Source organism: Mustelus asterias, unplaced genomic scaffold, assembly GCF_964213995.1.
Source record: "Mustelus asterias unplaced genomic scaffold, sMusAst1.hap1.1 HAP1_SCAFFOLD_113, whole genome shotgun sequence".
In the NCBI taxonomy this organism is placed as follows: domain Eukaryota; kingdom Metazoa; phylum Chordata; class Chondrichthyes; order Carcharhiniformes; family Triakidae; genus Mustelus; species Mustelus asterias.
The window spans coordinates 831936-855881 of NW_027590154.1; the positions used below are offsets into that span (position 1 = coordinate 831936).

Below are 23946 nucleotides of genomic sequence, written 5' to 3' on the forward strand. Positions count from 1 at the left end.
ATAGGCCTTCTTCACAGCTCTATCCACTTGAGTGGCAACCTTTAGAGATCTGTGGATATGAACCCCAAGATCTCTCTGTTCCTCCGCAGTCTTCACAACCCTACATTTGACCCTGTAATCCACATTTAAATTAGTCCTACCAAAATGAATCACCTCACATTTATTAGGGTTAAACTCCATTTGCCATTTTTCAGCCCAGCTTTGCATCCTATCTATTTCTCTTTGCAGCCTACAACAGCCCTCCACCTCATCCACTACTCCACCAATCTTGGTGTCATCAGCAAATTTACTGATCCACCCTTCAGCCCCCTCCTCTAAGTCATTAATAAAACTCACAAAGAGCAGAGGACCAAGCACTGACCCTGCGGCACTCCGCTAGCAACCTGCCTCCAATCTGAATATTTTCCATCGACCACCACCCTCTGTCTTCGATCAGACAGCCAGTTACCTATCCAATCGGCCAACTTTCCCTCTATCCCACACCTCCTCACTTTCATCATAAGCCGACCATGGGGGACCTTATCAAACGCCTTACTAAAATCCATGTATATGACATCAACTGCCCTACCTTCATCAACACACTTAGTTGCCCCCTCAAAAAATTCTATCAAATTTGTGAGGCACGACTTGCCCTTCACGAATCCGTGCTGACTATCTCGGATTAATCCACATCTTTCTAAATGGTCGTAAATCCCATCTCTAAGGATCTTTTCCATCAATTTACCAACCACCGAAGTAAGACTAACCGGTCTATAATTACCAGGGTCATTTCTATTCCCTTTCGTAAACAGAGGAACAACATTCGCCATTCTCCAGTCTTCTGGCACCATCCCCGTGGACAGCGAGGACTCAAAGATCAAAGCCAAAGACTCTGCAATCCCATCCCTTGCCTCCCAAAGAATCCTAGGATACATTTCATCAGGCCCAGGGGACTTATCGACCTTCAGTTTATTCAAAACTGCCAGGACATCCTCCCTCCGAACATCTATTTCCTCCAGCCTATTAGCATGTAACACCTTCTCTTCCTCAAAAACATGGCCCCTCTCCTTGGTGAACACTGAAGAAAAGTATTCATTCATCACCTCGCCTATCTCTACTGACTCCATACACAAGTTCCCACTACTGTCCTTGACCGGCCCTAACCTCACACTGGTCATTCTTTTATTCCTCACATAAGAGTAAAAAGCCTTGGGGTTTTCCTTGATCCGACCCGCCAAGGGCTTCTCGTGTCCCCTCCTAGCTCTCCCAAGCCCCTTTTTCAGCTCATTCCTTGCTAACTTGTAACCCTCAATCGAGGCATCTGAACCTTGTTTCCTCATCCCTACATAAGCTTCCCTCTTCCTTTTCACAAGACATTCCACCTCTTTCGTGAACCATGGTTCCCTCACTCGGCCATTTCCTCCCTGCCTGACAGGAACGTACCTATCAAGGACATCCAGTATTTGTTCCTTGAAAAAGTTCCACTTTTCATTAGTTCCTTTCTCTGACAGTTTCTGTTCCCAACTTATGCCCCCTAATTCTTACCTAATCGCATCATAATTACCTCTCCCCCAATTGTAAACCTTGCCCTGCCGTACGGCCATATCCCTCTCCATTGCAATAACAAAAGACACCGAATTGTGGTCACTATCTCCAAAGTGCTCTCCCACAACCAAATCTAACACTTGGCCCGATTCATTTCCCAGTCCCAAATCCAATGTGGCCTCACCTCTTGTCGGCCTATCCACATATTGTGTCAGGAAACCCTCCTGCGCACACTGCACAAAAACTGCCCCATCCGAACTATTTGACCTACAAAGGCTCCAATCAATATTTGGAAAGTTAAAGTCCCCCATGATAACTACCCTGTGACCCCCACACATATCCATAATCTGCTTAGCAATTTCTTCCTCCACATCTCTATTACTATAGAGCTCTTGAAGCTATTTGGGTCTTGTTCCTGTTTTCCTGTCACTGCAGGTACTGGATCTGCCGCTGCAATTTTGGGTTGCCTCTCCCGGTACCTCATTGACATTTCCTGGAGCAGAGAGAAATCCTGTGCTCAGTGGCTCCGCTTTCTCCCAGCGGGGAGCGGGGTTCGGAGTGTCCACAAGGTGCTTTTTATTCATTGATGAGAAATGGGTGTCGACGCTGCCCATCTCCAGTTACCCAGAGGCAGTTGAGAGTCAGACACATTGCTGTGGCTCTACAGTCACATGTACGCCAGACAGGTAAAGACGGCAGATTTCCTTCCCTGAAGGACATTGGTGAAGCAGATGGGGTTTTCTGACCATCGTCAATGGTTTCATGGTCATCAGTCGATTCTTAATTCCAGATATGTTCATTGAATTGAAATTCCTCCATCTGCCCTGGCGGGCTCCCAGAACTTTAGCTGTGTTTTTGAATTCATTGTCCGGTGATAATTCCTCTTGGTCACGGCCTCCCCTAATGGGCGCTCACTGAAACCAGTTAGGAGAGTGAGAGTGCAGGCTGTTGTGAGGATTAACCGATGCCTTCCTTAATCCATGATTTGAAGATGCCGGCGTTGGAATGGGGTGGGGACGGTAAGAAGTCTCACAACACCAGGTTAAAGTCCAACAGCTTTATTTGGAATCACGAGCTTTCCGACTGCTGCTACTTCCTCAGGTGAGTGGAGAGTTGGGTTCGCAAACACGGTATATATAGACATAGACGCAATTCCAAGGTAATGGTTGGAATGCGAGTCTCTGAGGACGGCCTCAGCCGGGATCTTGGGTTCATTTCACACTACATGCAACCTCCATCATTTTGCCTGGGCTTGCAATGTCCTACCATCTGTCCTGGCTTGAGGTAATTCACACATCTTTCACCTGTGATTATCCCTCTCTCCACTCGCGTTGTCTGCACCTGTAAAGACTTGATGACCTGTAAAGACTTGCATCCCAACCATTGCATTGCAATTGTGTTTCTTTCTATATATGCCGTGTTTGTGAACCCAACTCTCCACTCACCTAAGAAAGGAGCAGCGCTCCGAAAGTTCGTAATTCCAAAGAAACCCGTTGGCCTTTCATCTAGCGTTGGGAGACGTTTTACTGTTCCTTAAACCAATAATAGTCCAGATTGGGTAAACTGAACCTCCCTCCCTGTGGGATACCTGTCCTTCGGGGTCTCACATTGCTTCAATCTGGTCTCATAGCCTGACTCTTCGAGTTGTGAGACTCTTCGGTTTCTTAATCTGCTCCCAGGTCTAAATCTGCAGTTGAAAATCTTCCACTGGAAAACACCCTGCTTTAGAAGCAGAGAATTGAAGTGATGCTGATAACGAATTTAAACTGACGGTGAACACTAACCTAAACAGGCTGCAACATAATGGGATTAGGAGTCACTTACCGGTTGTGATAGTCACCACCATCCCAGACCCATCTGCAATCTCCATTCTCCCCACAGTGTCAGCGCTCTCAGTCAGCCCAGCACAAGAATGTCTGACACCTCAAACTGCCGAGCAGCCATTACCGAGCAATCAGTGTTTCTCGATTATTCAGGGGATTTGAATCAATAATGAACATTGGATGTTTAAAAAAAACCTCATTGGACCAAACTTTTCCTTGTGACTCTCTGAGTTCCTGGTAAAATTTCCCAGGAACAGGAGCAGAGATGCAAGATTCTTATTAATGGCGAAAAACCTGGAAGAATTATAACTGATAGGTGGAAATTAAAATGAAATTAAACTAGATTGAACTGGGAATAACATCAACCCGACAAGTCAAGTTACCGAACATGGGAATTGCTGGGAATTACTGTTTTGATTGTCCTGAGGGTTTTGTCGATCTCTCTCCCAGTGCGGTGTCCTATGTGAGTAGTACCAGTGCTGAACTTTACAGTAATCGGTGGCACTGTCTTCAACTCTCACATCCCGAATTTCCAGTGAAAATGTCTTTTCTGCTTTATTCACCAATACAATAAATCTCCCTCCGCTGGAGATCCGCTCCTGCTCCGTCCCGGTCTGGATTTGTCTGAAAAAATGACCATTTTCTAAATCATGAACTTCACAGAAAACACAGGTGATGGTAAGAGACTGACACTCCTTCCTGGTCAACGCTGCCAGGCTCTGTGCCACTGGCAGATTGAAAGATCCTGGAAATTAAACACAGAGAGTTTAATGGACCATCAGAGCCGAACCAAACAAAGGGGCTAAAATCCGAGACAGTGTCCGTAATTGAGATGGACACGAGGCAGCTTTATATTCAATCCACGCAATGTGGGTTAGTTTGATCGGTACTCATCAGGGTAAACAGGCACACAGGGTGAAAACAAGAAGGATTCCCATCGTTCTGCTGTCTGGAGCTGACGGTTTATATGCCAGGGAGCTGAGGCTACAGAGCTGGACTGCTCTGGGAGACTGGCTCTCAGAGCTGCACTGAAGTCTTTCAGACCCGAACATCGGTGAATTCAGCCACGCCCACAGTTTAAAATGAAACTCCAGTATTTAAATGGGGAACTGAGCTGTGAATTTTCAGTCGAAACTCCCGGCAGCGAGAATCCAGAATTTCAGCAGGTGATCGACAGTTGTGGGTGGCGTGCTCGACTTGGTTTCGAATAGATTATTTATTGTTATTGATTCAATGGATGTGGGCTTCGCTGGCGATGCCAGTAGAGTCATAGAGTCATAGAGGTTTACAGCATGGAAACAGGCCCTTCGGCCCAACTTGTCCATGCCGCCCTTTTTTTTTTAAACCACTAAGCGAATCCCAATTGCCCGCATTTGGCCCTTATCCCTCTATACTCATCGTACCCATGTAACTATCTAAATGCTTTTTAAAAGACAAAATTGTACCCGCCTCCACTACTACCTCACCACCCTCTGTGTGAAGAAAAGGCCACTCTGGACACTTTTGTGTCTCTCCCCTCTCACCTTAAACCTATGCCCTCTAGTTTTAGACTCTGCAAGTCTGGGAAAAGATATTGACTATCTAGCTGGTCTATGCCCCTCATTATTTTAAAGACCTCCATAAGATCACCCCTCAGCCTCATAGGCTCCAGAGAAAAAAGTACCAGTCTATCCAGCCTCTCCTTATAACTCAATCCATCAAGTCGCGGTAGCATCCTAGTAAATCTTTTCTGCACTCTTTCTCGTTTAATAATATCCTTTCTATAATAGGGTTACTAAAATTTGCACACAGTATTCCAAGTGTGGCCTTACCAATGTCTTGTACAACTTCAACAAGACGTCCCAACTCCTGTATTCAATGTTCTGGCCGATGAATCCAAGCATGCCGAATGCCTTTTTCACCACTCTGTCCACCTGAGACTCCACTTGAAAGTGGAGTCTCAGGTGGACCACTTGAGACTCCACTTGAGTCCACTTTGTTCTGTAACGCTTCCCAACGCCCTACCATTAACTGAGTAAGTCCTGCCCTGGTTCAAACTACCAAAATACATCACCTCGCCTTTCTCTAAATTAAACTCCATCTGCCATTCGGCAGCCCAGTGGCCCAATCAAGATCCCGTTGCAATTGAAGATAACTTTCTTCACTGTCCACTATGCCACCAATCTTACTGTCATCTGCAAACTTAGTAACCATGCCTCCTATATTCTCATCCAAATCATTAATATAAATGGCAAATAACAGTGGACCCAGCACTGATCCCTGAGGCACACTGCTGGTCACAGGCCTCCAGTTTGAAAAACAACCCTCTACAACCAACCTCTGGCTTCCATCAAGAAGTCAATTTTGTATCCATTTAGATACCTCACCCTGGATCCCGTGAGATTTAACCTCATGCAACAACCGACCATGCGGTACTTTGTGAAAGGCCTTGCTAAAGTCCATGTAGACAACATCGACTGCACTGCCCTCATCTACCTTCTTGGTTACCTCTTCAAAAAACTCAATCAAATTTGTGAGACATGATTTTCCCCTCACAAAGTCATGCTGCCTGTCCCTAATCAGTCATTGCGTCTCTAAATTCCTGTAGATTCTGTCTCTCAAAATACCTTCCAACAATTTACCCACTACAGATGTGAGGCTCACGGGCCTATTCCAGTAGACATTACCAATCTCTAATTGCCCTTGATAACGTGGTGGTGAACTGCCTTCTTAAGAGGTTGCAGTCTCTGCGGTGTATGTAAACACACAGCGCTGCTAGGGAGGGAATTCCAGAATATTTTCCAGGGGACAGTGAAGGAATCGAGTACATTTCCAAGTCTGGAAAGTGATAGTGTTCCGATGTGTCCTGCTCGGTTTCAGCTGTTGTGTGCTTGAAATGTACCGCTTAACGAGGCTTGGTGAGTTCCTGCAGTGCATCGTGTATGTAATGCAGACGGCTGCATTGGTGGTGGAGGGAATGAATGTTTGGGTCCATTAAAACTGATTTCAAACAATCGACATGCAAAGCAAAATGAATGCTTTCTGAGGGGTGCATGCCATTATGTAACGTAATACCGCGACGGGAGAGACGATTTCGATTTTGTTTATCCCTGTATCCTAATCAAACAGGGGACCATGATGAAGCAATATTATAGAGAGAGCCTAGTGAATTCATGAATGACAGAACGACTACGAAATAAATAACTAGAGCTTGAGAACCACCAAAAAACAAGGAGAATCTAGCTAGCACAATAGAAATGGGGTCCAGAGAAAAATAAACATGGAAAGAAACGACTGGAATAGTCAAGACGGCTGGGATTGTTATCAACATATGTATTAATTTCCATATGTTCTTCTGTCGGATTTTTTGACAGCTCCCACGTGGTGCGCATTGGGCAGTTTCATGATGTTTCCGGTGCTGTGTGAATGTGTTTGTGAGAATGCATGCTATTGTGACGTGATGGTCGGTGGAGTCTGTCGGCATCATTTGTACTGTCTGGGAATGACTTACATTTTATGAGGAACTTACATGTTGCATGGGACTCCTACTTCTGTTATATGAGGCCATTCGATAGCATGTGACTGTCACTGTCATTTCGATACAAAAACAGAAAATGCTGGAAAATCTCAGCAGGTCTGACAGCATCTGCAGAGAGAAAATAGAGCCAATGTTTCGAGTCTGAATGACCCTTTGTCAGACCGCTTCGCTCCACAGATGCTGTCAGACCTGCTGGGATTTTCCAGCATTTTCTGTTTTTGTTCCAGATTCCAGCTTCAGTAGTTTTTTAAATCTTACTATCATTCCGATTTTCATCAGTTCTAATGTCACTGAGCTATGCTGCCTGCTGCCTCGTAGCTATAATATTTTTTAGCTGTATCATTATAATGAACATTTCACATGATAAACATCCGTTACTTTTGCCCAAGTATTAAGTAATTCAACTCAAAATTACCCAGGCTGCAGGAGACATAAAGACTAGATCGTCCCCTCCCTGGAATATCGCAATATTCTAACCCCTCCCAGAATGAACCTGGAAAATGAATGCTGAATCTGTTTGTTCAAGTCAGTGTAAATAATGTTGGAAATTAATTGCGTCCCTGTAGATTTCCAACAGTATTAATGTGGGTGCCTGTGACTTTGTGACAGAGAATCTTTGTGTTTAACTGTCATCGTTTCTCATACAGAATGCACGGGCGAATATCTGGTGTAGTTTATGCCATTTACTATCCAATTCTTGCTGCCATTGGGGTTCCGGGTAAGTCGTGGTACTAAATCATTAACTTGACGCATCATTGATTTATGAAGTTAGCGCTCATTATGGTAATAAAGAACATGACATAATTGTTTCCAGCTTTCTTCTAAAACATTATTGCTCAGTGGTAGCCTGTCTTTTCATCACTTAAGTATGTATTTTATTTAAACTTAAGCCTTACTCATTAAGTCTCTGACACATTCAATACTCTGTGGCTGTTCTTGCCAGTATGTGTATACCGAGGTGAGGTTATTCATATCTTTGTAACCTATAGTTCCTGGGCATTCAGCTACAGGGATAACGTGAGAAAACATTTCCAGCAATACAATCTTTGGGCATGATTCCAAAATCAGCGGGCACAACCTTCCAGTATTTACTCTGTCAAGCCTTTCAAGAAGTTGGTTTGTTTCAACAAGATCGTCTTTACTCTTCGAAACTCCAGACAATATATATCCTTTTTTTCACTTCTCATTACGGAACAATTAGTGTCATTGCTCAACAGATTGGAAATGTATTTTCCCAGCAAGCGGGATTTCTGATTAAAACACATCTGATGCTCCTTAAATTGTGTTAACTTGACACATCATACTTACTGAAAATATTCCCGTGGAATCCTAACAAGCCAAACCGAATCCTTATCACATTATACGTTTTAACAACACAGGTGTAACTAATATGTCAAGCGTATTTACAGGCTATTCTGCTTATCTGTTACATGGTCCAAAGCTTGAATGCCGAATTTTACATGCAACCCGGAGATCTACAGCCTTTCGGTCCCGAACATTGCAATTGCTGCCATTGCCATTCTTCCTCACTCTGCTCATTATATAGTTTCCTTAGGTGTATTTCATTGTCAAGTTATTCAGCATTTAACTTCATATCGCCTCCTGTTATTAGGTGTCAAATTTTGCTGCATTGCTTTCCTGTGAAGCGACTTGAGACACCCTTTGCGTTAAATTTGCAACATAAATGGAGTCTGCCCTTGTAGCTCTTTTTGAAATATAATTAACCTTGAAAAGCCAAGAATAGCTGTCTTCCATAACGAAGATAAACCAGCAAAAGTGTCAAAAAAAACCCGCAGCACCCATGCGTGTGCTTGGAATTTGTTGAATAAATTTACAACTTTAATTTTGCTTTTGCTCTCAGTTAACTTGATGGCTATTGTGATCCTCTCCCGAGGAAGGTGTGGTCTCTCCAAATGCATCACTCGATATCTGGTTTCCATGGCAGTGACGGATCTCCTTGTCGTTGTCACTGCTGTGATATTCAACCGGATTATTGGCATTTATTTTCCAGTAAGTTTTATGTCGTTGACTCCAGCCTGTACTCTGAGTACTGTGATAATATATGCAGCCACGGAGAGTTCTGTCTGGTTAACCGTCGTTTTCACCTTTGATCGTTATGTAGCCATTTGCTGCCAGAAACTGCAAGCAAACTATTGCACCGAGAAAACTGCAGCTGTGGTGATTGGAATGGTCTGTTTGTTGAGTTGTTTAAAAAGCATTCCCTGGTATTTTATGTATGAACCGCTCTATATAATGAACAATGTGCCATGGTTTTGTAATATAAAGTCAGCTTTCTACACTTCCTTCTCATGGACAGCCTATGATTGGTTTGCACGTATATTAAATCCCATTCTGCCATTCCTTCTGATTTTGTTGTTTAATGTACTGACCGTCAGACACATCCTGGCGGCCAGTAGATCCCGCCGTCGACTCCGGGCTCACAGCAGTGCAGATAATCAGAGTGATCCAGAAATGAAGAACAGGAAGAAATCTGTTGTTTTACTCTTCGCCATTTCGGGAAGTTTCATTCTGTTGTGGATGACATACGTTGTGGATTTCCTCTATGTGAAAATTACAAATGAAGCATATTTCGGAGGATCCAATTTCAATGACCCAAAATTCATTCGCCAAGAAAGTGGAAACATGCTGCAGCTGCTGAGCTGTTGCACTAACACGTGTATTTATGCAGTGACGCAGAGGAAATTCCGAGAAGAATTGAAACATGCAGCAATATATATTGGCAGTCTCGTTGTAAGCATAGTAAAGTAGAAAATCCAAAAGGTTTGGTTTAAATTACAAATCGAAATGTATATTTTTATCACAGAATTTTTCGCCTTGACTTGTAAGGTGAAATTGGTCTTCAGCAGCTCTGTAAGAAAACTACCACGAGTTTCCCTTTTATTCCACTGAGACGGCAATTGAAGAAAGTTGTATCACATGTAAAGATGGCAGCTGCTTTCTGGTCACCAGGCCAATGTAACCTGTCCCTTCCATTCTGTTTCCATCCTTCCTTAGAGATTTCCTCTTAAGAAAATAAGAATCGGGAGAAGAGAGGCCACTCGGCTCCTCCAATCAGTACTGTCATTTAACATGTTTGGGACCAATCTTTTTCATGAAACAATAAATCTGCTCTGTACCTTTATCCCGTAAGCCATTCAGTGCCCCAAAATCCATCAACATCAATCCTGAACATGTTCAACGATTGAAAAACCACAGCGATCACATAGTGAAATCCAAAATTATCAACAATTGGAGCGCAGCTATTTCTCATCATTCCAGTCGTTCTTCGTTAATCTGAAACTCTCATCCTTCACACTATCTGGATGGAGAAATAGCTTCTGAGTATTCACGCTGTTAACTTCAAACAGGAGTTGAAACATGTCACTGAGAACTTTTCATGATTTGAATCCAGACACTAAATACCCATACTATTCAATTTTCACCCCGTCCCTCTCGCAGTTCCTGCCTCCGGATACAAAAAGGATAGTATCAAGTATCAAGTGACCTCGTAGGTCAGAAGTGAAGTGCTAAAATAAATCAGTGAGAAAAATTATTTGATGATTTGTCCTTGCATGAATCATTGAACTAGTAGAAATGCAGGTACTCTTTCTTTGAGAAAATGTTCCACACATTAAGGCCATCAGGAAGAAAATCAGCCGGTCACAGCCCTCAGGATCTTCAAGGTTTCAACCAAGTGGCTTCTTAATCTTCGCAATTCTCACGCATTGTCTGCCTCGAATACACATCTGTTATGTACCCTGCTAATGTTAAATACGAGGGTATCCCAGAACCTAGAGGTGTAACTTGGAACACTGGTGCTTAATGGTTTATATTTCAATTTGGTGTCCATGAAGTACGACATGCAAACCCGGGAGGAACAGTCAAGTCTTGTTGCGATCATTTAACAAAGAACATTTATTAACATAAAAAGAAAAGCGCATGACAAGCATGACGATAAAACACCAATACAGTGCACGTAACTACACTAATGGCTATAAATACGCACGTTAACATGAAGTAACCCCTTTTTTCCCAACAACCAACTTTTCCTGAAATCTGACATGCCCCTTATTGCCAAACAGCAACCAATATTATACAACTGTATGAGCATCTAGAGCATATAAGTTCCAATTCCCTGAACGATCACATTGAAGTTACCTCTTCCACACCTGATTGTATTCCCCCAATCATATATGTAAACCCTTGCTTTTCTGACTGGCATGTTAGTTCACTTATCAATACCCCCTTCTTCCAGCTGTCCTCATAAATTTCCTTTTTTAAATTTATATTACCTAATTTTCTTTTGTTTTAATAAGTTTATTCCTAATCTAAATTTTTCCCACTTCTTAACAAATCGTCGTTGCGTTCTGGTTTGTTTCCTGGCTCCTCGTGTTGAAAACCCTTGTGCCAATCTGAAGGATTTATCCTTTAGGGAATGGAACAAAGGCATAAAAGTAAAACAAAATGAATGTGCAGAGGGAGTTGCGCTCCTGGATAGTGGACAAAGCAGAAAACGAATGCACACAGTCAACTGAGGACGACATTTGGAATAACAAAGATGGAACGTGGCATGATCTCGGGCATAGCAAACTCCTTCATTGGAACCCCTTCCATGCATTGACATATATCAGCCCTCGTTAACGCCTTTTGTCAAGATGCATCACCTAAAATTCCAGCTTTCACTCATTTACCAATTCTGCAAGCCTGAACCGGTCCGTTTGCAGCTGAAAGGTACAATTCTCAATCTCTGACACAATTCGAAATATTTAGAAATTTCAATCAATATGACAAGAACACGGAACATATATAGTGCAGAACAGTGATACTAGCACTGAACTTTGGGGGAGCAACCACTGTTTATCACCAAAAATTAGGTTACATTGACATTTATCCCTGAGGCAAATGGGGCAAAAATGAAATTGTCCAGATTACTGGTTTGAATAGAAAATAAGACTATTTTGGGAGAGACTACAGACTGCACGTTACCAAGGCACATACGTATATAAATCACAACACGTTAGCATCGCAGATACGGTACATATTTAGGAAGGCAAACAAAATGTTCTGACTATACAGAGTGTTGGTGAAATCATACCTCAACACAATTTTCGTGTCCTGATTTAAGAAGGGTTATACGTGCATGGAAGCTCTTCGGGGAAGATTCATTACGTTATTTCCAGGGAACAAATGTTTGAATTATGGCAATATGTTTAGTTAGAAGTGCCGGCATACACTTGAATATAGATGAATGAGAGACGAACATTTGGAAACATAACTTTTTCTCAGCGTGTTTCACAACGTAGATGTGGAGATTGGAGAAAGGAGAACTCGTGGCACAATTTCAAAATAAGAGGCCTCCAACTTAGCAGAGATTAGGAGGAATATCTTCTCTCAGATTTTTTTGTGGCCTTCCAAATATCGAATGCTGAATTGGACATTTTTCTGATCTACAACGGAGTCAAAGGATACAGGACGCAGGCAGGATGGTAGATTTAATTCTACAGTTAAATTGATTGGTGGTAAAGGCAGATGAGCATATGGTTTTCAAAGAGCAATAGCATTAACAGCTGAATGAAATGAAATTCCACAGTTATTAGGAACTGTCGGCTAGTGAATATAGGTAAATTGTTATTGCAAGGAGCGAGCCTGGAATGGAAGGGCCGAAAGCTTGGATGTGCTGTAATGATTCTGTGATTGTATTCCATGTGGAAGGAGGTGGGTGAAGTAGAAAATCTCAGCAATAGTGATCATAGTATCAGAAATTGATGTTACCAATAGAAAGATTTGTGGGACAATATAAAATAAAAACTGGCTGAGAAACCGTGTCACCGATTTGAGGAGAAATATTGATCCAGTAAACTGCAATCTAATACCGTTAGGCACTAATGTATTGGATCAGTGGGTGTGGTTAAGAGAAAATTAATTCTGTTACAGTTGCAAACCGTTATATTGGATCTGGTGCTGGGAAATGAGCCAGACCAGGTGCTAGACTTGGAAGTTGGTGTGCATTTTGGTGATAGTGACCACAATTCGGTTACGTTCACCTTAGTGATGGAAAGGGATAGGCATGAACCTCGGGCCAGTGGTTTTAGCTGGGGGAAGGGTAATTATGAGGCTATTAGGAGAGAATTAGGAAACATAGGTTGGACTAGGAGATTACAGGGACTGGGAACGTCCGACATGTGGAGTTTTTTCAAGGAGCAGCTACTGCGAGTCTGTGATAGGTATGTCCCTGTCAGGCAAGGAGGAATTGGTAGGGCTAGGGAACCGTGGTGCACCAAAAAAGTTTCTTTGTTGGTTAAAAAGAAAAAGGAGGCTTATGTTCGGATGAGACGTGAGCACTCGGGTAGTGCACTAGAAAGCTTTAGATTGGCTAAGAGGGAGTTGAAGAGCGAGCTTAGAAGGGCTAAAAGGGGACATGAGAAGACTTTGGCGGATAGGGTTAAAGAGAATCCTAAGGCGTTCTATAGGTATGTCAAGAACAGAAGGTTGGTTAGGGCAAGTTTAGGGCCAGTTATAGATGGCAGAGGGAAGTTATGTGTGGAACCGGAGGAGATTGGTGAAGCATTGAACCAATATTTCTCTTCGGTGTTCACGCAAGGGGACATGAATATAGCTGAGGAGGACACTGGGTTGCAGGGGAGTAGAATAGACAGTATTACAGTTGATAAGGAGGATGTGCAGGATATTCTGGAGGGTCTGAAAATAGATAAATCCCCTGGTCCGGATGGGATTTATCCAAGGATTCTCTGGGAGGCAAGAGAAGTGATTGCAGAGCCTCTGGCTCTGATCTTCAGGTCGTCGTTGGCCTCTGGTATAGTACCAGAAGATTGGAGGTTAGCGAATGTTGTCCCATTGTTTAAGAAGGGGAACAGAGACTTCCCCGGGAATTATAGACCGGTGAGTCTCACTTCTGTTGTCGGCAAGATGTTGGAAAAAATTATAAGGGATAGGATTTATAGTTATTTGGAGAGTAATGAATTGATAGGTGATAGTCAGCATGGTTTTGTGGCAGGTAGGTCGTGCCTTACTAACCTTATTGAGTTTTTTGAGAAAGTGACCAAGGAGGTGGATGGGGGCAAGGCAGTGGACGTGGTATATATGGATTTTAGTAAGGCGTTTGATAAGGTTCACCATGGTAGGCTTCTGCAGAAAATGCAGATGTATGGGATTGGGGGTGATCTAGGAAATTGGATCAGGAATTGGCTAGCGGATAGGAAACAGAGGGTGGTGGTTGATAGTAAATATTCATCATGGAGTGCGGTTACAAGTGGTGTACCTCAGGGATCTGTTTTGGGGCCACTGCTGTTTGTAATATTTATTAATGATCTGGATGAGGGTATAGTTGGGTGGATTAGCAAATTTGCTGATGACACCAAAGTCGGTGGTGTGGTAGACAGTGAGGAAGGGTGTCGTAGTTTGCAGGAAGACTTAGACAGGTTGCAAAGTTGGGCCGAGAGGTGGCGGATGGAGTTTAATGCGGAGAAGTGTGAGGTAATTCACTTTGGTAGGAATAACAGATGTGTTGAGTATAGGGCTAACGGGAGGACTTTGAATAGTGTGGAGGAGCAGAGGGATCTAGGTGTATGTGTGCATAGATCCCTGAAAGTTGGGAATCAAGTAGATAAGGTTGTTAAGAAGGCATATGGTGTCTTGGCGTTTATTGGTAGGGGGATTGAATTTAGGAGTCGTAGCGTTATGTTGCAACTGTACACAACTCTGGTGCGGCCGCACTTGGAGTACTGTGTGCAGTTCTGGTCCCCACATTACAGGAAGGATGTGGAGGCTTTGGAGAGGGTGCAGAGGAGGTTTACCAGGATGTTGCCTGGTATGGAGGGGAGATCCTATGAGGAGAGGCTGAGGGATTTGGGATTGTTTTCGCTGGAAAGGCGGCGGCTAAGAGGGGATCTTATTGAAACATATAAGATGATTAGAGGTTTAGATAGGGTGGATAGTGATAGCCTTTTTCCTCTGATGGAGAAATCCAGCACGAGGGGGCATGGCTTTAAATTGAGGGGGGGTAGTTATAGAACCGATGTCAGGGGTAGGTTCTTTACCCAGAGGGTGGTGAGGGATTGGAATGCCCTGCCAGCATCAGTTGTAAATGCGCCTAGTTTGGGGGCGTTTAAGAGATCCGTAGATAGGTTCATGGACGAAAAGAAATTGGTTTAGGTTGGAGGGTCACAGTTTTTTTTTAACTGGTCGGTGCAACATCGTGGGCCGAAGGGCCTGTTCTGCGCTGTAATGTTCTATGTTCTATGTTCTATGTTGAGCACGACATAAGTCCAGCTGGGAGAACAACAGAGTGAAAATCGAGAGGGAGAACTAAAGAAAACGATAGACAGAAAGAATAGAAAGAGAAAGAGGGACACACACACGCACAACACATAGACAGACAGACGCACACACACATACACACACATACACATGCACACGCACACGCACACACACACACAATAATTCAGCTCAGCTTCTGTTAAATGCCAACCCAGAGGATGATAATACTCGGAGATAATTAATACCATTGCATATCAACGGGAGATGAGACCGAGTGCAATGCGTCTGATGGAGGTGATATAAACGGGAATGTGAGAAAAGAAAACTGAGAATGAGGGAGCGAGCGAGCGAGAGAGAGAGAGAGAATGACAAACCTAGCAGTCAGGCATGCGGGAACCACATAAAGAGATTTGCGAAAAGAATCTGAGCAGGTGGAGAAAGCCCAACCGACGAGATAGTGAACCAGATACAGACAAATTTAACTGTTGAATGTAGTTAATAGAATGTACATCACATTGCTGCGGCAGTTGCAAAATATCACAACTTGTGTGGAGTCAAAACGTCATATTAGAAAGAAGGAGCATTTTTTGTACGGGTCTCTACTGACCTGGTAACGCTGTGTGTCCCAGTACACAGTAATACACCGCACTGTCAGAGAACTGCGCATAGTGAATGGTTAAAGGAACAGTTCTTGCTGTGTTATCTAAAGTAGCATAAAGCAGCCGCTTCCCAAAGGCAGTCACAATTTTTCCAGAGCTCGTTTTTTCCAATAGATATTGAGGGTGTTTCTCTGGGTGCTGAATATACCAGAAGAAAGCAGGAGAAGTATGTGATGTCGAATAATTGCAGTTTAGCTTCACAATGTCTCCATAACTCACTCTGATACTCGGTGGATCCTGAAACACTGCCTCCATTTCCTCACTGGCCTGAATAAGAAGGATGAATACCGATGTCAAACAGAGAAAATGCTGCATGATATCAGAATACAGAACACAGCAGCAACACAGCTTCGGACCCTTAGTAATAGGTTTACAAAGCCTGCATCACCCACCCTCCACCTCAATAGTGGAACTAAATGAGCCAAAACCTGAAATGTGAACTTGAATGTATATCTGTGCGACCGATGAGCGGAAATGGCAACTTAGATGACAGAATGACAGGTTTTCTGACAGATGTCACTTTCCATCAGCCCTCCAATCTACATCACTAAAATCGATGACCTGATTATCACTTTGTTCTTTGTGGAGTTTGAAGCGCGCCCATTAACTGCCACTTCTCCTATATTAAGGCAGTGATGAAAATTCGAAGACTTCTTTGGGTGTAAAGCTCTTTGTGAAGTCCTGATATCATGAACGGCGGTATATAAATGGAAGTCTTTCTTGATTGCCTTTGAGAGACAGCGTGCGAATCAGAATCAGAAGATGCGATGGAAACGTTTACACTGAGTGCATTTTAACCGTTACATCAAACTCAATATCAGGAGTTTCTTTCTCAGTATCTTTCGGAATCTGTACATCTTCGTGTCACTCTATAGCTCTTCACCTCGACAACCCTATCTCTGAACTTATTGTGTCCCTCACCATGTCTCTGTACCGGGAAGGCAGATAGTGGAAGAAATATGCAGACAAGTTATGCAATAATAGTAATGGAGATTTATATTGTCTCGTATTAATTCCATGCAAGAAGTCGGTAAAGGAGGTAAACGAATAGCTTCCTACGATTGGTTTCAGATGCTTATATAATCCGAAATGCTGGGCAAAACACCAACGAGGGAAGATTTACTATTGTATCTTGTAGTCAGGAAGAAAGCAGATCAGATCAGAGAAATAACTGGAGGGGAACGTTCAGCAATACAGATCATACTTCCTCATTAAGAGGTCCGAGATGACTAAGTGTTTGACGGAAAACAACTAACCACTTGATTCAGTGACAGGTATCCTGAACGGTACACAGTGAACCAGAATGTTTGAGTGATTCAGGTAGATGACTGAAAATTCAATAAAGAAACTCTCATGTATGTTTGAGCTACATTGCTGGAAGTAAGCTTACCAGCGCTGCTCCAATTACGTTTGCATAAGGAATATGGAGGTTAGGGAATGCAGTTGATGAAGAGATCAACAATTGTCTTAGAATCCATACATTGCAAAAGGAGGCCATCAGATCCTTCGAGTCTGCAGTGACTCTCCGACAGAATATATTTTCCCGGTCCTCTCCCCTGCTCCATCACCGTAACCCCACAGATTTATCGTGGCTATTAATTCCAACCCACAAATTTTTGACAAGTTGGCATGCTAAATGCATCTAACCTGCACATCATTGAACTGTCGGAGGAAAAGGGGCACCCCACACAGACACTGGGAGCATCTGCAAACTCCACGCAGCCTGCAACTGAACCCGGATTCCTGGAATTATGAGGCAGCAGTGCTAACCACTGTGACACCACTGTACCAATTAATGACAGCCAAGCACGCACGATGGGGTGAAGGGCCCATCGCACGATCTGCAAATGTTATGGATTTACAGGATTCCCTTGGTGGTTTACACACTTCGCTGTGCGGATGTGAGCAGTGAGGATAAGATGGTGCTGCTCCATTGGATGACTGTCGATAAAACGCGAAATACAGCCATGGTCTGCTCCGCTACTTTTGCTTTCACCGTCTTTGCCCGGGTGCAGACAGCAGCGGAATCAATCGCTTCAGCAATTGCTGATGGCGAGGAGTGGGGCTGATCAACAAGGAAGGATCACTGCTTAAATCCGGTGAACATTATCCATTTCCAACCAATCCAAGAGCAGAGAACACACGTGACTTTAAATGTATGTCGCTAACTTTAGCTTTCTACTTCTTATTTACACCGCCAGTCTCATGGTCTCTACTAATGACGGATTCATTAAATGAGACAAATAGAAAGGGCACATTGATTGTCAGGTAGCAATGTGAAAACTCCGCAACGACGGTAAGTCACGCCACCTGCTGGTGGTTTCGGGTAGCTTTGTTTGTCGAGTTTGTCAAACTCTGTTGTCACCCTTTGAATTATTTGAATTAATTTCCAGTCATTTGATAGCGATAAGGAGGTTTACAAAAAATGAGAGGTTGGTATAACAGAGAGACGGAAGCAATGAGACAGAGTTATGAGGAAAGCCGCATAAGACACAGAAGGAACCAGAAAATGCGATTCTTCACAGCTCTCATTTATTGGCGGGGAATATCCATCAGTTCCGGCAGAGTAGCCAATCCTGTCTCTGGGAAATGCCCCTCAGTTTCTCAAAAAATAAACCCAGACTATAACAGGGGCTACCCTTTACACTAGATTGGAATCACCGGCAGAATTAGAGCATTTTGTTACTTTGTATCGAGACGTATACACGGAAACCATCTGTTCGCCATGCTCCTTACTGATTATAATGATCTTGCTGCCCGACGGGTCCATTATTAAATGGTAACCATGTCATCCAGTGGTTATTTTTAAACCCTGACTTTTGAGCTAATCTGTATTTGTGTGACAGGAATGAGTGGCAAAACTTCAGTGTTCCAGGCTCATTTCGAATTGACAATTCGGGAAGGACAGTGTGGACTGGACTGCCGTTACTTGATAATCTACACTACCCCAACTCTCCTCTGGTACATGCAGTCTTCCAGGGAAGCTCCGAGATATTTGCTGAAGAAATATAGCTTAGGGGGTGAAGAAAGGTCCCCAAACCGAGGTTCTCTGCAGATTTGCTGAAGGGAAACAAAACAGTTCCTTTATATCTTCTGTCGGATACTGCTGTGTATTTCCGTGCCACACATAGATACATAGAGCGGATCCAGTACGAAACTCCCCAGAATGGGGGTTCCAGTTGGTGGCCAGAGGATGGCGCTGTCACACCGATAATTAGGGACAAGAATTAAACTCAGTGAGAGTCACAGGAATCTTCCGAAAAGAACAAAATATAACCCCCCATAAGAAGAGGTGAGGGACACTTGCGGAATTGTATTAGTTGGTTTTAACTCGCGTTCATAATTAAACTCGCCTTTATAAATCTATTTGAACTGTTTCGTTCACTTAGTGTTTTGAAGCTGTTTCCATGTCTCTCTGTAACATTAAACAACTCTTCCTCATCTCCCCTTTTAGATTTCTGGAGCCTTTGGCCCGAGACCAGTTCTCTGGTTTTTTTTGATCAGAGTGTGCTGTTGGGTCAGAAACAGTTTATGAAAAATGAACAGATTTCAGAACTCATTGACTTTGATCATTCAATTGAATTTCACAATGTTTCCCAAACAGTATTCAAATATTCATCTGATTTACAGAATCAAGGAGCAGCGACAAACAGATGAACAAGCCAGATATGATAAGAAGTTTAATGCTACCCTGGTATCAGGTGGAGACAGTCAGGGGGATGTGGAAATTGGCTGCTCGGATTTGTTTGAGAAATCAAAGTCACAACATTATGAAATGTGTTCCGGATGTGCAAGCTGTCTCGAATATAGCAATAGTGATCAAATAAACGCTATGAACAGCTCACCCTCAAAGGCCCAGAAACTGAAAAGGGAGATGGAGCGAATGGTGTTCAATATGGTAAGCAGGCATGGAAAAAGAAGAAAAGGACAAATAGGGACTTCGGGATCAGAGGACGTCACACAAACATGGAGAACTGTCCGTCTGCTGTGTGTGTGGCGCTTCACGGCCAGGTTTGACGGATGTTTGGGATTTTATCACCCAGGGCTGATTTTAGAGGAATACAGAGTTGATTAGCAGCAGAAGGGACGATTTAATTGACACATTCATTATGTGATGGACTTGTCGGCCTAAAACGGTTCTGCAGTTTGTTTTCTCGGCCTCTCCTGGAAACAGTTGGGTGACAGTTGATCCGAGATGAATGTGGTTTCCTGTCGGTTTGTGTTTGAGCGGCTGACAGCGCCGCTGCTCATTGTGGCTGCATCTGCCAGAAGTTCTATACAGCAGCGAGGAGCCCTGACTTATCCTGCTGAGACAGTTTTTGTACAGGAGTCAGGCTGCTTTCCATCACTGTGAGGCTGAAAGCGCAGTAATACACGGCCGCGTCAGACAACTGCAGACCCGAGATAGTCAAACTGATGGATTTCTTCGGGATTTGGAAGTCAGTCGAGAAACGGATTTTAGCAAAATCTGCTTTATATTCATTACCCCGCGAGGGCCTTCTCAGTATGTACTCGGGCTGGGAGTCTGGATGCTGTCGGTACCAGTATAAATTATAGATGGTTTCTGCAGTATCATAGTTGCAGTTTAATGTCACCACGTCTCCTTCTGGCTTAACATCTGAGGACAGCGGCTGAGTGACAGAATCTCCATGGCTCAGACCTGGAAAATATGTTCAAATAGATAAAGAAAAGAGTGATGTGTAATCAACAGTAAGATTCCACCCAAGTTTTGGAAATGAGAAAACTAACGTGATGCCCAGAAATACCTGTTAGAAATGCCCCCCACACAATCCAAATGACGAGCATCTTCATTGTTTCTGTCCGCTCTGTGAAGGCGGAATTGGTTATTTGAAGACACCCATCCTAAATCCCCACCCTTAATAATCTGACGACATTTCTCAGAGGCTCATGCCTCAGTTCCGTGTCTCGCCAGTGGCACCCTGAGATTGGTAATTGCTCAGATGACTATCAGTGAATAGAAGCTCCCCGACCTGTACTACATTCGGTGTCACTGTTGGGCGAATTGTTCCGCTTTGGAAACGGGATGTCAAGAAAAAAACCTTCATTTTGTTATTGGAACGGAGGAGCAAGGAGTGTTGATACATTTGGTGGATTTCCAATCAATGTTCTGTGCATATTCTCTTAATCTTAGCATCCAAGCATTAGTGCCTGAGACTCAGTGAGAGTCCAGAGAACGGTGGAGGCTGTGGGCCACTGAATAATTTTAAAACTGAGTGAAACCAACATTTTAACTAAAATGTATGCCACGGTTCAAGAAGATCAAGGCAGAAAAGTGGATTTAAACGGAAAATCAGATGAACTGTAATCTGACTGAATGTTAGAGCAGATTTGCAGGCAGTCTAATTTTTATGTTCGAATGTTGAGTTATCGGTGGATGGGCTGTGAATACCATGCAATCTTCTTTGTTTTACTGAAGGTACAGAGAAATCAATCAATGAAGTCTAGTTGCCTGTATATTATTCCTGAGATAATGTAAAGCGTGTACTGTGGGTGCTGTCCTGAAAGCTGGCCATGCACTGTTGGAGAACAGATATCCACTCCATCTGACGAAGGAGCTGTGCTCCGAAAGCTTATGGTATTTGCTACCAAATAAACCTGTTGGACTTTAACCTAGTGTTGTGAGACTTCTTACTGTCTGAAATCAGCAGGGTTAGGATATGAAATTGTCATGGTGCAGCTAATTGTGACATTGCCGTTTCTTCAAAGGTCCACTCAGAGACAACACGATGCACTGTGTGGTTGTGATCCCATTCTGATATAATGTACTGGGAAGAGTCAACTTTAAGAACTTGCGCTTTTTCTTATTAATTATTATCAACATGGGGGTCACTGGACAAGTAGTTCAAGGGCCCAGAATAATGCTTTGGGAAAATTAGTTCAAATCCCACCATATCAAATCGTTATATTTCAATTCGATTTTGGAGAAAAATGGTCAAAATTTAAATTTAGAAAAGTCAAGGTTATATTTAAATGTGATGAATTGATATTGAAAGCTCGTCGCATTGATGGTGCTGGAACGCTTTCACTGCAAATCCACCTAGTTCACTAATGCACTTTGTGGAAGGAAATATGCCATCCGAGCGAGGCCTGGAATGTGTGTGATTGCAGAATAACAACAATATAACGAACTCTCAAATATCCCAGCCCGGTTCGAGGACAAAACGTGATGGACAGAAATATTGTCTTGTCACCGACGTCCAATTAATAATTTTAAAAAAGAGTTCATATCATTTGAATAATGGCAATGCCTGAGTTACAGCGGTCAGGAGAACAGCATATTCTTTACTTTCAATTGGGAAGGAAACGCTAAGTGAGAAGTGAGAAAATTGATGAGGAGAGGTCGGTTGTGGTTCTGCTTCCTTCTCCCCGAGTCTATGACTACAGTTCGGAAAAAATCCCCGTAACACTAAGGGGCAATTTAGCATGACCAATGCACCTAACCTGCAAATTTTTGGACTGTGGGAGGAAACCGTAGCATCTGGAGAATACCCAGGTAGACACGGAGAGAACGTGCAAACTCCGCACAGACAGTCATCCAAGGCCGGAATTGTATCTGGGTTCCTTGCGCTGTAAGGCAGCAATGATAACCACTGTGCCACCGTGCCGCTCATTTAGTAATGCAGGACACGTGAGGTAGGCCAGAGAGAGGGGGCGACACAGAGCAGAAAAAATAGACTGTGGACTTTGTTGCCAATAGCAACGGTATGCCAATGGTACCAGAGACATTGTCCGTGTCATTTCAAGTTTGGAGAAACATGTGACGACTGCGCCCTCTGACGGTGACTCAGGGTACGTGACACTGTCTGCCAGTGCAAGGTTGTCGATGGGCAGACTCCAGCGGTCTTTTATTGAGAGACGTGTTTTCAAACAATTCAACTATGTAAACAGACGCGAGGGAAATATAAATAAATTGAAAGAACAGTGCATTCTGTGTCATTTCTGAATCTCTTCCTTTCTGTCCTCCCCCCATCAGTTGGCTTTGTATTTCGCACTCGTAATGTCTCACTTTCTTTCATTTCTCCTTCCATACTTTTCTAATTGGTTGTCCTCTGCCTGTAATCCTAAGCAGAAAACGATTTCCAGAATTTTGACGCAAGGAACGGCGATATGGTTCAAAATGAGGATGGTGTGTGGCTTGAAGTGGTGCCGCAGAATGTGGTGTTCCCGTGCATCTGTTCCTCTTCTCCTTAGAGATGAAAGAGATTCCGGATTTCGAAGGTGCTATCGAAGCAGGGCTGACGGGTTAATTTAATCAAAGTTTCAAGTACATACATTAACTTATAATGGAAGACTGTGGTTTTGTTGGTTAACAAATAAGGATCATTGGACACCGTTATTTTTAAGAAGGTTTGTTTATTGCTGAGAAACGTTGCGCAAACCTGGTTATCCAGATTGCCGAGTGACATTGATTTATAGAGTCCACTCTCTAAGCCTCTTGTGTCGTCCACCTCCTCCTCTTCCAGTTACCATGCCCCAAGAGGGCATTGGTGACCATGGATGTCCATTTGATCGCTCTGTGATTTCAAAGTACTCCAGCGGTCTGTCATTGACTTCTGCAGTATTGTTGACCAGGTATCGGTTCCGTTCCCATCACCTGCCATCAGCAATACCGAAAGGATTTACAGGCTGATAATCAACGTGTTGACCTCGTTAAGAACGTGACCATCAAGTTTGGTAGTTTGTGTTCTGTGGAACGAAGGGAACTTGGCGTGTTTGTCCACAGATGTCTGAAAGAGGAAGGGTATGTTAGTAGGGTGGTGAAAAGGGCATACGTGACACTTCACTTTGTCAATCATGACATAGGTTGCAAAAGCATGGAACTCATGTTGGAACTGTGCAGAACTTTGGTGAGGCCACAGCTTGAGTACCGTGTGCAGTTCAGGTCGCCACATTCTCGGAAGGATGTGATTGCAATGCAGGGGGTGCAGAAGATATTTACCAGGATACTACCTGGGATAGAACATTTAAGTTATGAAGCAAGGTTGGGTAGGCTTGGCTTGTTTTCGTTGGAGCAGAGAAAACTGAGGGGCGACCTGATCGAGGTGTACAAGATTATGAGATACACGGACAGAGTGGATAAAGAGCAGCTATTCCCCTTCATTGAAGGGTCAGTCACAAGGCGAAA

The 23946-nt window shown here is 43.4% G+C and overlaps 2 protein-coding genes across 2 annotated transcripts in view; one reads left to right on the forward strand and one right to left on the reverse strand.

Annotated features, from left to right (window-relative positions):
• Positions 1–23946, forward strand: part of LOC144484515 (uncharacterized) — a 225139-nt gene that overhangs the window by 157044 nt on the left and 44149 nt on the right. The gene's annotated exons all lie outside the window — the stretch shown is intronic.
• LOC144484503 (uncharacterized) overlaps positions 20075–23946 on the reverse strand; it is a 30124-nt gene continuing 26252 nt past the window's right edge. The window contains 1 exon segment of the mRNA XM_078203023.1: positions 20075–20418. Coding sequence (XP_078059149.1) covers positions 20075–20418 — 344 coding nt within the window.